The following is a 16,954-nucleotide window of genomic DNA, read 5'->3' as shown; positions in this document are numbered from 1 at the left end:
AAACTTTTGACAGACGCATCGGACCGTCACTTTTTGCGTCAACATTTTTGCAAAACTTCATTTAGCAATCTCAATGTACGTTTAAAAAACATTATTTCGACCTGTTGTGACATCTTAAGTTGTTGTGGACGTGACAGCTAGTGTGTTAGCTTTTTTCACCTCCTTTTCCTCTTTTGCGTTACAGGTTCGAGCCTGCCTACTGCAGCTAAATTTTGTAAATTTTTTTTCTTGCGCTCACACAGGTACTCGCTGCTATTTTGATTGAAACAAAAGTTTATTTTAGAGGGTTGCTCAATATCCTTAGTACACCACCTCTCTCCACCCAGGCAATACCGGTAGCCATGCTAGTCTTATAGAAAATTGAGATTTTATGCCCGTCTGTCATAATTTTTCTTTTTATAAATGTAATAAATACACTGCGGATTTGTTTAATTTTCAATTATCAGAGATCTTAACTACTTTTAGAAATGGAGAATATTGCAAAAACTTAATTTTTGACGCTGTTTGTAAACTGCACATGTGCAAATGGTTGATTTGTTGTTTCATTTTAAAAAGCTAAACTTGCAGCGTTATAACATCAGTGTCGTCGTAGTCTGGTTGATAACATGTTAACTGATGAACTTTAACTTTGCAAGTTCGCATCCAGCATTTTTTTTTTTTCTTCTCTTTTTTGTTCACAAAATTTTGCTTTCAGTTTCACTTCTGGCTGATTGCACCCTAACTCCCATTTATTTTTTTTTTTTTTAATGACAGAGCAACTAGTAAATTAAAAAGAAAATACTAATCACCATTATCTCTTTTGGCATGCAAAATTCTAAAGTAATTCTGAAGTCTTCAAACTGTAAATTCGAAAGCCATTTATGACTAGAATTAAAGTTTTATCGATTTAAATCGATTTATATGGTTCTATTTTGCTCATAAACCAAAGAAAAACAAATTTTGATGGTGCCACTATTGTATCATTGAACCAAATATTTAAAGTTTTTACTGTGAAACCAATTTTGTTAGAAACAATTCTGGGAGTTAAGCTATGTTTACAAAAATTGTTGATATTTTTTAAAAGACTTAATTTTAATATTGAAATACTTTATTCATTTCTTATTAAAGAAAATAGTTATTTTCAAAATAGGTAAAGCAATTTCTCCCTTAGTTATTTTTATTGCTTTACAAAAGTAAACATAAATCATTCGATATTAGAAAATAAAATTGTATTGAAAACTTTATTTTGAAAAGTATGGATGTGAAAAATATGACAAAAACTTTAAATTTGCTAAAAAATTTTGATGAATTTTATAACAAATAAAACAGAAATACGTAATAAAATCCGAAATATAAATTTATTTTTACAAAATTTTAATCACTAAATTAGTCCATCTCAGTGGCTCTTTTCTGCAAGATTAATATGAAAAATTAAATTTGTTCAACATTTATAAATTATCCAAAAAATGTTTCTTCAGGACATGTTTAAAAACATCAGTAACAAAGCCAAATGAAATGTAAATTTAAGCATAAAAAAGGAAGTTGTCACATAAAATTAAAAGAACATAAAAAGCAGATTGTTTTAGAAAAGCAAAAATTAACAATCTTGAATTTTAGTTGCTATTATTTTAATTTTATTTTTAACTATTGTTTTTAATACTTTCTGGTTAAACTAGATGAGAAAGATTTTTTTATCAGCTATAAAATTAAATTTGTTAATAAATTTCGTTTTTGAAATACATCTTGAAAATCTTTTAGATCAAAGAGAAATATATATAAAAACAATTCATAGTTAGAAATGCCATTAGAAACGTCTATAGTTTAGCGTTTTATTTTTAATTTTTTTTTTACCCAAAACAAGGTACAGTGCCATTAAATCATAAGGGCTACTATTTGGGACCAGATTTGCAGAGATACTATGTAGGGAGTTGGGCAGTGACATGTCTGTTCACATTACACTTGGACTTCTGTATGTCAGTACAGTCAGATAAAGTGGGTGCCTGGGAGGGAATTCCAAAATCTAGTAGTTTACGGCATCTAGAAATCTATACAGTGTATGGGTGGGATTTTGCTGCTTGTCTGGTTTGTCAAGGATATTTAAGTTGGCAAATCTTTTCTATCTAGGAGTGAGAAACTAGTGGCAGATGCAACAGCCCGGACGTGACAACAATATTCCATACATGGGCAAATAGTGGCTTTGTAGAGATACAGGATACTCTCAGGTGTGAGTAACCTTCTAGCATGGTAAGGAGAGCCCACTTATTTTGCAGCAGCCTTGGCAATTACCGCAATTCATGTTGTTTGTGAATTTTAAGCCTAGGAGCTTGAGAGAAGTACTTTCAGATAGTGTATCATTAGCTTTGGTAATCGATGGTTGAGAAGGTTTCTTGTAATTATTAAAGGAAATAAGCTTAATTTTGGCGGTATTGAACATTACCATCCAGTTTCGGACCCATTCCACTATAGACTGAAGGTACTAGAATTGTCCGCAAGGACCCGTGGTGCAGTGGTTAGAGTACTGGGAAAAATCAATTGTAAAAGTGATATTGTCTTGAAGGTTGAAGGTTCAATCCTCAGTGTGGGCGACCGAAATATACATTTGCGAATTACTTAGGACCTCTATCCAGTCATGGCTAACGGAACACTAGCACGCTTCCCCCGTGAAGTAAATAAAAGGTTCCTGAGTTTGACTGAAACATTCCCGAGTTCGACAAGATACACCTGAAGATGTTCGGAAGAAGGTCGGAGGTTATATTGACCGAAACGTTGTGAAAATCACACTCAAGATGAGAACAGTAGTCCGATGAATAATAATACATATAACCAATCCTCATCTCAAAAATTCAGAAACGTCTTCCTCTAGAGTTTATCCATTTCCTTAGATATTTATTCTTCTGTTTTCTCCCCGAGTCTGTTATAGAGTGTAGTGTCATCAGCAAATATACCCACCTCAGAAACAATTTTATCAGAGATGTTGTGTATGAATATTAGGAATAATAAAGGTCCGAGGATCGACTCCTGTGACACACCCACATTTATATCACATTGTTCAGATGTACAATCATCAAGGACAACCTGGATTTTTTTGCTTATTTAAGAAAAATTTGATTTTGTAAAGTATGCATCTAGTAATACCATATGATTTCATTTTCATGAGAAGACCATCGTGCCAAATTTTGTCAAAGGCTTTAGATATGTCTAAAGCTACTGACCTAGCCTCCCCTGCCTTATCCAGTATGTGGTATATATGTCCCGAGATTACAGTTAGGATATTTGCAGTAGAACAAACTTGCCTAAATCCATACTGTCAGTCAGAAAAAAAGATTATAATTTATGAAGTGGCAAACTCGTACTTGATTAAGAACTCAAGGATTTTGGAGAAAAAAAGGAGGAGGCTAATAGGGCAATAATTTAATCGATCAGTTCTCTCATCAGAATTTTTTGAAAACTGGTACAACAGAAGTAATTTTCCAGCAGTTAAAAAAGCAAGATTCGTTAAGGCACTTGTTAGGGAGGTTGGAGAGAACCAAAGCAACTTCAGTGGAGCATTTTTTAATAGTATAGCAGGGATAAGATTGGGCCTACATTCAAGGTGTCTAGGTTTTTTTTATGGCATCACGAACAAGGGGAGGAGTAATTTTCAGATCATCGAGTGTGGTTTCTCTCTGCAAGGAAAAGTAGAGTTGGAGGAAACTATTCAGCAAGCAAACTTACCTTTTCGATTGCCGTGCAGACAATCTCCAGTTTGTTGGGGAGTAGGGGAATGGTTGAGTGACCATTATTAACTATGCTGTTATAAATTTCTCAAATCGTGAATCTCTAATTTCTGCGACTCAATGCATTTTCTAGTAACTTCTGAATACCTTCTCTTGGTTGTGGCTACTTCTCACTTACAATTATTTCTAGTTTCTACAAACTTTTGTTTCTTTGTATTGGACTTATAAGACATAAGTCTGTAGAATGCATACTGCCTTTGAGTGATGACAGCTGCACAACCAGAGGTGAACCATTGTGGCATGCTAAAAAACTTCCATATGGGAACGTGTACTTCAATTGCTGCTTTGAACCAATCAGTAGCCTCATTTGCATACTGTTCTGCAGGAAGAGAAAAGATACTACACCATGAAGCATCTCTGATGTGATATCTTATGGCTTCCCAATTAACCTTCATATAGTACCTTGTCATTTTGAGTAATGGCTTTTTAACTTGAGGGACAAGAGGTTAGGGTGATTTCTACCATTATCATAACGCGATCGGCATTTTGTTAGAAAGTTAATGAATTTAATAATTTTTAAAGTTTTGTAGCAATTGCATGTGGAACCAATTTTTAAAAAAAAATATATGTGCAGCATCATGCATTATATTGAATTATGGTTTGATTTTGGCTTTTTTTGAACACCGATTAATAGGATGTTTGTATTATTATTCATCGGACTACTGTTCTCATCTGGAGTGTGATTTTTCACAATGTTTCGGTTGATATAACCTCCGACCTTCTTCAGGTGTATCTTGTCGAACTCGGGAATTTGGATGAAATTCACAGTTCTGGATAGAGGTCCGAAGTAATTCGCAAATGTATATTTCGGTCGCCCACACTCAGGATTGAACCTTCAACTTTCAGGAGAATATCACTTTTACAATTGATTTTTCCCAGTACTCTAACCACTGCACCACGGGTCCTTGCGGACAATTCTAGTACAAATTTTTGAAACCTTAAACCTATTTTATTTCTAGTCGTAAATATCACCATTTATTATTAATTATTACTATATATTAATGTTTATCTCTATACTTATTATTTGTATATATTAGTGTTTTTACTTATTACTTGTATATATTATCTATTGTTTATAATTAATGGTTCCCATATCGTATTGAATTCTATACTAGGTCTACTTAGCAGTTGGTTATTCCCCAGCATATGTGCTGCTTCTTTCAGTTGTCTTACTCTCCACCATTCCTCTTTGTCTATAATTTTTATTTCATCCCATAGTGGTAAATGGTTTCCCTTTTCTTTCCAGACTCTCCACGTACTACGGCTTTTCGATGTTCTACTAACCGCACTTTCAACGGACGACATGTTTCGCCTCTGTATAGTTTTCCACATTTACATGGGATTTCATATACACAGTTCTTAGTCATAATTTTTTCTGTAGGGGGTTTGACACTCACAAGCTATTTCCGGAGAGTTGAATCACTACTGAATACTGTCTTGATGTCATATGGATTACATATTCGTTGAAGCTTTTCAGACAAGCCTTTCATATATGGTATACAAACTGTGGTGAGTTTTTGAGTGGTATCCTATTGTGTTTGGTCCAGATTTCTTGGAGCTGATGTCATGCTCTCTGGATAGTTGTTTCGGTGAAAGTTTTCTCTTAAACTGTTCATCTCCTCTTGATATGCACTGATGTTACTACATATTGCTTTTGCTCGGTGTTGTAGGCAACGGACGATTCCTTTCTTTACATTATATGGATAGTGGGAGTTGTAGTTTAGATACTGTCCAGTGAAAGTTGGCTTTCAGTACCCCTGACCTGTGCGAGTTATCAGCACATCTAGGAACAATAATGCATTGTTATTTCCTTTATCCACTGTGAACTGTATAGTTGGATGGATCAAGTTCACATGGTCAAGTAACGTTTGAACATCTTCCTGATGACGCCAGTGTATGAATGTGTCATCTACATATCGCAGCCACATTGTTGGCTTTAGTGGTATTGATCCTAATGCCAATACTGGCGAATGCATACATGGAATACTTTGAGAAAATTGCATTAGGATCAACACCACTCAATTCCGTCCAAATTCCCAAGTTCGACAAGATACACCTGAAGAAGGTTGGAGGTTGTATTGACCGAAACGTTGTGAAAATCATACTCAAGATGAAAACAGTAGTCCGATGAATAATAATACAAATAATCAATCCTCATTTCAAAAATTCAGAAATGTAATAGGATGTTACGGCTACAATTGAACTCCCAAAATTTAGTATTTGATTTATTGACAAAAGCCAGTTTACTCAGCAATTCTCATTGTGTCCCAGTTTTCACTTGAATTACAATTTATATCATTCCTCATGAAATTATATGGTTTCTAATTAGCTTTTCAAAATCCTTACACAAAATAGATGTTAGAGAAACTGGTTTGTAACAATCAGCAAAAACCCACGCCTTCATTGTAGAGGTTCCCAGGTGCCTGAAAGCTTTCTACAAATAGTTTCTTTTTTAAAACTACTTGCCTTTAATATATCCTCCCTGCTCCCTGTTTCTCCAACTGTACCAACTTGCAGAAATTTAAATGCTGCACAATTCTTTACTTAAGGTACCTGTAAACATCTGGCCCAAAGTTCCACAGTAGCCCCCGTATGTCTCAGTGGTGTCATGCCTTAATATTAATGAATTTAAAAAAAAAATGTTTAATGCATCAAACTTTTACAATTGAGGTTTTCTAAAGACATTTTCATACTTTTCTTAAACAATTTTTTAAAAAATGGTAAAACACAAATATTGACATACACTGCTATCAATTATTGAAATCGATTACATGATCGGATAAATATTTGGAATTTGTGTATAAGTGGAGATTATTATATGTTTAATGTGTTGAGTCACAGATTAATTTAATGGCCTTTTTCAATTAATCAAGATGAAATATCTTATTAAAAACATGAAGCATCTTATAAAATGGAACAATTAATGCATAAAGTGCACTGTTAATTGAAAAATCAACTAAGATTAAAAGAGATAAAAATGTGCAACTACTAGAATTCAGGTTTAAACAAAAATGTTCATGCAATAAATTAGAAAAAAAAAAAAAAGAAAAAAAAAGGGGAACAGTTTCAAAGTATAAGTTCTATAAGAAAGAAAGAAAAACTAACAGTAATAAGTGGTTCAATTTTCAAACAGCTTCTTTTAAATCTTTGTTGAATCTAAACTCATTCGTTGATTGCCATTTAATTAGTCATTAACTTGAGGTACAAAAATTAAAACCTTTTATCCATGAACTAATTAAAGAAGGTTTGATGTAACAAAATATATTAATATAGAAGTTTCATTAATTGTTTGCTCTTCTTAACTAGGTAGAGCTTTTTTATTCAGATAGGTTTGTCTTAACGTTGATAATTTATTCTTTCTTTAGATTAATTTTATTCCTGTAAGTTTTATTAACATTTATTAAAATCTTTGTTGCTTGTCAAGAATTCCTCCTATATTAAAAAAACAAAAATAAAAATCTGTATGATGTATGTACTAGTGATGGAAAAAAATCGTACACTAAAAATTACGTAAATTGATCAAGTAGTTTTACTTTTAAATAAGAAAATAAACTTTTCTGGCTAAGCGAACAGCGATGATATCAAGATGCTATCTTGAAAAAACTGAAAACAAGGGAGATAACTAAATTCAAACTGGCAAGATCTTAGAAAGCCATTCTTAACATGAGGAATTTGGAAAACTCAAATCAAAATGATTTCCTTATTTTAAAATAAAACTACTTAATCAATTTAAGTGATTTTTGGAATACAATATTTTCTTTTTGATATAGAAATTTTTCTTTATTCTTTTTTTTTTAATAAAGGGAGAATTCTGGACAAGTAACAAATCTTTTGCTACTTATAGTGAAAATATGCTTAATATTTGTTAAAATAGAGCAGTAAGAATACTTAAGAATGTGTGTGTGTGTGTGTGTGTGTGTAATATTGCATAAGAGAAATGACAAGAGTGCTCAATTACATACTTTTATTTTGAATAGCACTATACAATAGGTTGATGATCCATTGATACCCATTTTACAGAAATAGAGGAAACACTCACAGAGCTAAAACACGAAATGTGATCATTCTTCAGACAATGCAATGGCATTTAGTACGTTTAGCTGTATGGGTTGATTTTCCAGTGTTTTCATAAATTGTGGGTATTTATTGATGTTCAAACTAAAGTATATTTTATTTTAATTTTAATGATAAAAGAAAATCAAGTCAGAAGAAGTGATAAAAATATTAAAGAAAACAAAATTAGAGTCTTTTCTGAGCCTTTTCACTAAGGCATTTTTAAATTATTTCCTCATTTTCATCTAAAAAGTATTTATTTATAAAAATATAAAGCTATCTTCATTGTCACTTCCATCTATAAAGAAAAACAATTTTTTGTCAAAATTGGACATCTGCTAACAAATTATTTTTACTCTAAATGCATCCATTTAATTTGCATGTTTAGCAATGGAAATATGATTTTAAACTCAAGTGTGATTGACTCTTATAAATAAGTGTGGATATCTCAAATACGTTGGAATTTATTAGATAAGGATTGATAATTTGGAGCTCTTCTCATTTTAGTTATTTCCATTCTTGCCTAATTTGTTAGAACTATCTGGCAGCACTACCAGTTCTTTGTTTTATAAAGAAGGTTTTATAATGACATGATTAACAGTGGTAATAAAAGAGTTATGCAATATAATTTATTGAACGCCATGTTTTTCTTCAACGCTATTCTTAATATTGGCATGGTAGTAGTGATTGCATTACATATTAAGGTAAAAAAAAAGGAGGGCAAGTTCCTTCCTTAACTAAGCATGAACCATTTTTCATGCAATCTAAAAGCCTCTTTAGAAAATTCCACAATGTTGAAAACATGCACAAGACTTCAGAATTATCGATTTCCTTTAAAGCATAGAGGCAGAATCTTTAGTCTATCATCAGATCAGAATTCACCCCATGGCATCAGAAACGTTAACTCGGAAATCTATGTGGCTTAAGTAATAAAAAAGAAACTGCCCGTAAAATGTAACTCAACCTGTTGTGAGAGTACTATTAAATCTGTGCACAGATAAAGGAGATCAATGAACATCACCTCATTCGTCTAATAAGTCAGATGCTAAAGGAAGCATGATAAGGACATCTTTCACTAAACAGATGCCTCTACTAAAAGTAGCAGACAAAATTACTGCTCTTTTGAATGTCAGAGAAATCGTGCTTTATCTAAAACTAGCAAGACCTGTTAACCAGCGTTGACCGGTTGACGCAGTCCCCCACCCCTCATAAAAAAAATTTAAGAATGGTTCTTGTTGGTAACCAACCCCCTCATGTTAAGAACGGCTTTCGAAATAGATACCCCAATCACTACATGTTTAAAACGGCTTTCAGAATAGACACACCCAACTATTGAAAAGTACTTGTCTTTGCAAAATGTAAATGCGATTTTCGTTATCATAGTCGAAAACCTATAAAAGTCATCATGTTAAAGAAAATTGAGGAGGAGGAGCTAAGTTAAAAATTACCCATGAAAATAAACAAAAAAAAGTTATTGTCTTCTGTATAGTGCAACGCTAATTGGTTAATAATTTTTTTTTTTTTTTTTTTTTTTTCAGCACGATTATAATCTGTAGAGTGCGACGACAATCGGTTAATATGTTTAATTTTGTTGGGGTTTTTTTTAGCGACACCAATTAGTTAATATGCTTAATCTTGTTTATTTTTTTCAGCACGATTGTAATCTGTAGAGTGCGACGACAATCAGTTAATATGTTTAATTTTGTTGGGGTTTTTTTTAGCGACACCAATTAGTTAATATGCTTAATCTTGTTTATTTTTTTCAGCACGATTATAATCTGTAGAGTGCGACGACAATCGGTTAATATGTTTAATTTTGTTGGGTTTTTTTTTAGCGACACCAATTAGTTAATATGCTTAATCTTGTTTATTTTTTTCAGCACGATTATAATCTGTAGAGTGCGACGACAATCGGTTAATATGTTTAATTTTGTTGGGTTTTTTTTTAGCGACACCAATTAGTTAATATGCTTAATCTTGTTTATTTTTTTCAGCACGATTATAATCTGTAGAGTGCGACGACAATCGGTTAATATGTTTAATTTTGTTGGGGTTTTTTTTAGCGACACCAATTAGTTAATATGCTTAATCTTGTTTATTTTTTTCAGCACGATTATAATCTGTAGAGTGCGACGACAATCGGTTAATATGTTTAATTTTGTTGGGGTTTTTTTTAGCGACACCAATTAGTTAATATGCTTAATCTTGTTTATTTTTTTCAGCACGATTATAATCTGTAGAGTGCGACGACAATCGGTTAATATGTTTAATTTTGTTGGGGTTTTTTTTAGCGACACCAATTAGTTAATATGCTTAATCTTGTTTATTTTTTTCAGCACGATTATAATCTGTAGAGTGCGACGACAATCGGTTAATATGTTTAATTTTGTTGGGGTTTTTTTTAGCGACACCAATTAGTTAATATGCTTAATCTTGTTTATTTTTTTCAGCACGATTATAATCTGTAGAGTGCGACGACAATCGGTTAATATGTTTAATTTTGTTGGGTTTTTTTTTTAGCGACACCAATTAGTTAATATGCTTAATCTTGTTTATTTTTTTCAGCACGATTATAATCTGTAGAGTGCGACGACAATCGGTTAATATGTTTAATTTTGTTGGGTTTTTTTTTAGCGACACCAATTAGTTAATATGCTTAATCTTGTTTATTTTTTTCAGCACGATTATAATCTGTAGAGTGCGACGACAATCGGTTAATATGTTTAATTTTGTTGGGGTTTTTTTTTAGCGACACCAATTAGTTAATATGCTTAATCTTGTTTATTTTTTTCAGCACGATTATAATCTGTAGAGTGCGACGACAATCGGTTAATATGTTTAATTTTGTTGGGGTTTTTTTTAGCGACACCAATTAGTTAATATGCTTAATCTTGTTTATTTTTTTCAGCACGATTATAATCTGTAGAGTGCGACGACAATCGGTTAATATGTTTAATTTTGTTGGGGTTTTTTTTAGCGACACCAATTAGTTAATATGCTTAATCTTGTTTATTTTTTTCAGCACGATTATAATCTGTAGAGTGCGACGACAATCGGTTAATATGTTTAATTTTGTTGGGGTTTTTTTTAGCGACACCAATTAGTTAATATGCTTAATCTTGTTTATTTTTTTCAGCACGATTATAATCTGTAGAGTGCGACGACAATCGGTTAATATGTTTAATTTTGTTGGGGTTTTTTTTTAGCGACACCAATTAGTTAATATGCTTAATCTTGTTTATTTTTTTCAGCACGATTATAATCTGTAGAGTGCGACGACAATCGGTTAATATGTTTAATTTTGTTGGGGTTTTTTTTAGCGACACCAATTAGTTAATATGCTTAATCTTGTTTATTTTTTTCAGCACGATTATAATCTGTAGAGTGCGACGACAATCGGTTAATATGTTTAATTTTGTTGGGGTTTTTTTTAGCGACACCAATTAGTTAATATGCTTAATCTTGTTTATTTTTTTCAGCACAATTATAATCTGTAGAGTGCGACGACAATCGGTTAATATGTTTAATTTTGTTGGGGTTTTTTTTTAGCAACACCAATTAGTTAATATGCTTAATCTTGTTTATTTTTTTCAGCACGATTATAATCTGTAGAGTGCGACGACAATCGGTTAATATGTTTAATTTTGTTGAGTTTTTTTTTAGCGACACCAATTAGTTAATATGCTTAATCTTGTTTATTTTTTTCAGCACGATTATAATCTGTAGAGTGCAATGCCAATCGGTCAATATGTTTAATTTTGTATTTTTGTTTTTTCAGCTCAATTGTAATATGTAGAGTGATGGCAATCGATTAATATGTCTAATTTAGTTAGTTTTTTTTAGCACAATTTTATTCTGTAGAGAGTGCCACCATATTGTATAGTTTCTGAAGCATCCATTTTTTTTTTTTATTGTAGAAATGGATTCTAGAATATATGAATAGTCAGGTATCACCTAATCAAAATGGGCAGAACTATAGAAATAATTTATTATTTTTGAATTGAGAAATGGAAAGCTTATGTTATATGTATGTATGTAATAATGAGTTAATGGCAATGCAAGCACAATACTGTAGGAAAATATAAAATTTGACCCAGTCTAAACTGATAGCGGTGGAAGCACTTAATATTGAGAAAGAAAAATAGGAACTTTTTTCCTCTGTAGATGTGGCGATTGTGATGGTGTTGCTTATCGGATGTAATGTAACATTTTATTATCACGAGTGAATGTGGCAGAAATGGTGGTCGTAAGCTGCATACAATAGTGTCTATCACGGTAGATGTATTGAATTTGTATGTGGCATCTGTTGTTGCAAACCCCCGATACTTTGGTCCAGAGGGGAATTTCTGCAATCAAAATATTATATATGGAGAGGAGAAGGCCACACCATTCACTTTGATGCTTGTACTCAATGACTATACATATACATATATATATATATGTATGTATATACAGCATAATCACGTTGACACACTGGTTCCTGTTAGATCACCAAAGTTAAGCAACACTGAGCCTAATCAGTACCAAATAGGTGACCTTTTGGGAATACCAGGCAATGTATATAAGAGGATGTCAACATTTCCCTGCAAAAACAATGTTGTTATCACCTACTAACTGGGATATACATGTGACTGGGGGGAAGCTGGTTCAACCTGCTTAGGGCAAATACTGCTGACTGGCTGTCATGCCATTCAGGAAAGCTAATAACATTGGCTTGGGACCATCACGTAATGATTTGTGACTTATTATCAAATACCTACCAGAAGATAATGTGCCAAAATTCCTTTGGCATTTCATATAAATCAAGGATACATGCTCAACAAGCAGTACAACATCACAATACCACCCATCTTGCTTTGTTGAAGCAGTGCAAGCAGGTTCATCCTTCCAGGCCTTATATTCTTGCTTTGGGAAGGGAGTTAGTTTATTGCTAACCACCGAGTTGCACTTATTAGGGACTGTTGAAAGGGCCACTTAGGCATTTTGGTAAGGTCAGAGTGCACAACCTCTGTGTGCTGGTTACCATGGTGACACATCTCCTGCAGTGGAGGGAGAGTGATAAATCCTACCAGAAAATGGTACATTGTAGTTAACTGCACAGGTTTAATCCTCAGGTTTTAATCTACAGGAGCAATTGGTTGGCCAAGAACTTATCTGAAGCTAAACATCCACAACATACTTCATCCTTTATTTGCTCTTGTTATGCATCACCAGATTGATAGCTGTAGAATCTGCAATCGGCCCAAACACAAAATGATTGTGAAGGTCAAAACTTTGAATAATATCAGAGTCATAATTTATATGCAAGAATCATCACCTACCTAGCTTTGCTGGACAACTGACTTTGACACCAACACCATCCCAGATCCGCAATTGAATGTTGGTATAGTCAAAGTCATAAAAGAAAGACCACCCATATTTCACTCAAATGCTGTTAAAGTTGATCCTGCGAAAATTCTGCGAGAAACTAAATAAAAGAAATTTCAGGATCTATTTGATTTCATACTTAACTGCAAGTTTTGATGATTAACAGGAAGGACATAAAGAAATTCATCATTCCTGTTTGGTTTTATCACCAATCTTGTCAGAGTCTATCAATTTTGATTGCTGTTTGGATGAACCTATCTTACTTCTCAGTACTGTTTACAACCCAGACTAATCGTCGGAGGAGGCATCAAGCAATAGTTCAACATCACTATGGACACAGAAACAATCCTGATATTCTGCTTGTGCTCCAAACACCTTCAAAATTATATACTGTACTAATGCTTTGAATTCTTAGTTTCTTTTTATTCTAACCCACCCAGCCCCTTCTTTGAAAAAAAAAAAGGTAAAGAAAAAGGAATAATAATAAAAATAAAAAATAATTGTGTTTTAGTTAATGTTTCTGAATTTTTTAGACAAGAATTGATTGTATTATTCGGACTACTGTTCTCATCTTTAGTGTCAATACAAATTATCCCACAGGAGCTCCATTTTTTTGTGTTAACCTTTTCCATGGTATCTTTCTACCTTATGCCAACAATATAGATTAATATATAAATTCCATAACTCTTATAGTTTAGAGCTCTTGAATGTTCTTAAAATGTTTTGTTTGTATTTTTTTAATTATTTTAAATCTTTGACAAATTAAAGTTTTTATTTACTCCAATTACACATTGTTATCTAAAAATACTTAACAAAATTGTGTAACATTTATTTGCTGATACTGATTTCATTTTTCAAGTTTTTGCAGTATATAAAATTGTTTATAACCAAGAAAAATAAATCAGTGATAATTTATAATATGAAATTTGTTTTTCTTTTTTTAATAATAATACAATAACAATACTGATCATGCCATGCTAAAGACTTTAAATTTTCCATTCTTTGTTCTCTATTATAAAAAAATATGAATAGTTTTAAAAAAAAAAAAGAGCCAAAAATATACAGGCGAGGTCATAATAGAGAATTACTTTCTTTTTCATGGCCCCGTTCTAGTGCATCGTATGCAATATGAGACAAAAAAATGTTTTATAAAACTAATAATAATAAATGGCAAGAGTAAAAGTTTTAGATAAAAAGAGGCAGAGAGCAGTGAAGATAGCGCAGGCAGCAGACAATAATCAACAACAAAAACAAGTAGCAGCAAAAGTACCTAAAAAGGGGCATAAATCTGCATGTGTGTGTATGTGTGTGCGCGCATGTAAGTGAAGGCATTTTCATGAGAAAGAGAACGTGTTTATTTGTCTGCTTAGGCATACTCACAGGATCTGTCGCTACAGGCTTGGAGAATTCAAAATTAACTGGCTTGGGAGTTGGAGATGACAAGCCACTGGAAGTAGGGGACTCAACTGGAAAAGATGTCCGTGTCCACTGGAATGGCATAATAACAGTAAGCATTGTGTTGGGGCTGGGTAGGGGGTCTGAGACAGGGACAGAAAAGATAGACAAACATGCACCCATTTATACAAATGAAAAAACACACATTCATAGCAATAAAAAAAAAATATATAAGTAAAAAGTGTGTAGGGAAAAAAAGGAAAAACAAAGTAATCATATGCTCAAACAAAAAAGAAAAACACAGTAATCATACACTCATACGAATGAAAAAACAAACTCAGTACTCAAACACCTAAACAAAAAAGAAAAAACAAACTCAGTAATCATACACTCAAAAAGAGGAAAACACACAGTAATCATACACTCAAACAAAAGAAAAAAACACATTACTCAAGCACTAAAAAAAAAAAAAAAATCATACACTCAAAAGAAAAAACAGTAATCATACACTCAAATAAAAGAAAAAACTAATCATTTGCTCAAAAGAAAAAAAACAGTAATCACTTGCTCATAAAAACAAAAAAAAACAATCATACACTCAAAAGAAAAAAAAACAATCATATGCTCAAAAGAAGGAGAAAAAAACAATCATACGCTCAAAAGAAGGAGAGAAAAAACAGTAATCATATGCTCAAAATCTTAATATTGAAATGGTTGTATTGTTAAAAGAAGATGACTAAAGTGAAAAGAAAATTTTATTGTAATAGATCGTGTAGGAAGAGGATGGAAACATTAACGAATATAAAAAAGTAGTAAAAGTATTGCTTATATTTGTAAAATATATTAAGAGGTTTTAAATTAAAGAATATAGATATTTTTATAGAACCCAACAGCAAAGTGAGACTACATTGAAGTAAAGATGGTACAACATTCAAAAGGGAACAGAATACAAGATAGCCACAAAATAAAACAACAAATTAGAAAAAGTGGACCGATTGAATTGAAAACTTATTTGAAATTTTCATAATTTCAAATATCTACATAATTTAATAAAAAATTTTTTTTTTTAGATTTGTATTGAATAAAACTTTTAAAAATAAAATAGAATTTTAAAATTTGCGATACACTACATAAATATAGATTAAAAAGACAAAAAAAAAAAATGAAAACTTCTCAATCCTTCAGAAAATATTTCATAGATTAAAAATAAGTAAATTTTTTAAAATATGAATTTGGAGATGAGGGTTGATAATTTGTATTATTCACATTACTATTTGCATCTTGGTTTTTATATTTGCATCATTTCAACTGATGCAGTTTTTTGGAACTTGCTTATTTTGTAGTTATACATGTAAACCTAAACTGAATTTAATCAATGGAGTAAGTTGTTCTCACACTGTCAGCCATCATTGAGTAGAATTGTAAATTTATGTTAGTCTCATCTGCAGTAAGAATTGAACCTTCAACCTCACTCAGAACTGATTTACTGATATTTTTAATTATTATGCGACCATGAATCTATGTAGATAATTCTAGTATGAATTTTGTGAAGTCTTGAACTTAATCTTGTCTAGATGCGTCCTATTAATACTTGATATAGATTTACATTTTCAATTTTAATGTTATTCACATCACAATTTTCTTACTGGTGTTCTAATTTAGAATTATTGGTTACCATATTAAAAAAAAATTGTGATTCTATAGTAATAAATAATAATACTACACAGCTAGATAAGATGTGGTTTAAGGCTTCAAAATTTATACTAAATCCATAGTAAAGCATTGGTTATTAATTCATAAGTAAGAGTTATCTGGAAGAGAAAGTTCAATACTCTCTATATGTTATAATAACTGAGATTATAAACTAAATCAACCTTTCCCCTGGCTCAGACTGTACTGATATGCAGAAGTTTAAATGTAATATAAACCAAAACCTAGTTGATCTTTCCTAGGCATGGTCCCAAATAGTAGCCCTTTACTTCCAAGCGGTGATATGCCTTGTTTGGGGGCGAATGTGACTAAAAAAGAACTTTATGAATTAAATAAAGAGTGAAATTTAAACTTCCACTAGTGAACATACAGGTCCCAGTGTTTGGCATAAAGATTCCCAAGTTCAAAAAGATGCACTTAATATAGGTCAGAGGTTGCATTGACTAAAACATTGTGAATATAAAGATATGATAAATATAAATCATGAAATTAAATTTGAAACTTAGAAGCTATGTTTCTGCAAGTATAAATTGGATAAATTCATTCAAAAAATAATTTTAAGATGCATCTATCTGGTGATTGTTTAAAAATGATATTTTGAAAATTGACATGTCAACTGACCAACAGATGGTGTGTTGCTTAAGGAAATGTTTAGATGAATTTAAACATTTATT

General features: G+C 31.9%; 1 protein-coding gene across 19 annotated transcripts in view; it reads right to left on the bottom strand.

The window, feature by feature from the left end:
* The window catches only part of LOC145285776 (ralBP1-associated Eps domain-containing protein 1-like), a 309,459-nt gene that overhangs the window by 54,967 nt on the left and 237,538 nt on the right, over positions 1 to 16,954 (bottom strand). For 13 of the 19 annotated variants that reach the window (XM_080134142.1, XM_080134129.1, XM_080134137.1 and 10 more), the window contains exon 11: positions 14,556 to 14,663. The exons of the other annotated variants lie outside the window; for them this stretch is intronic. In XM_080134142.1, coding sequence (XP_079990268.1) covers positions 14,556 to 14,663 — 108 coding nt within the window. The remainder of the gene's footprint in view (positions 1 to 14,555; positions 14,664 to 16,954) is intronic. 19 annotated transcript variants of the gene reach the window in all.

The sequence above is a fragment of the Euprymna scolopes genome, chromosome 10 (assembly GCF_053919585.1).
Source record: "Euprymna scolopes isolate OS-2025 chromosome 10, ASM5391958v1, whole genome shotgun sequence".
In the NCBI taxonomy this organism is placed as follows: Eukaryota; Metazoa; Mollusca; class Cephalopoda; order Sepiida; family Sepiolidae; genus Euprymna; species Euprymna scolopes.
Note: the sequence above shows the minus strand (reverse complement) of the source record. Positions and strands in the feature narration are given on the sequence as shown.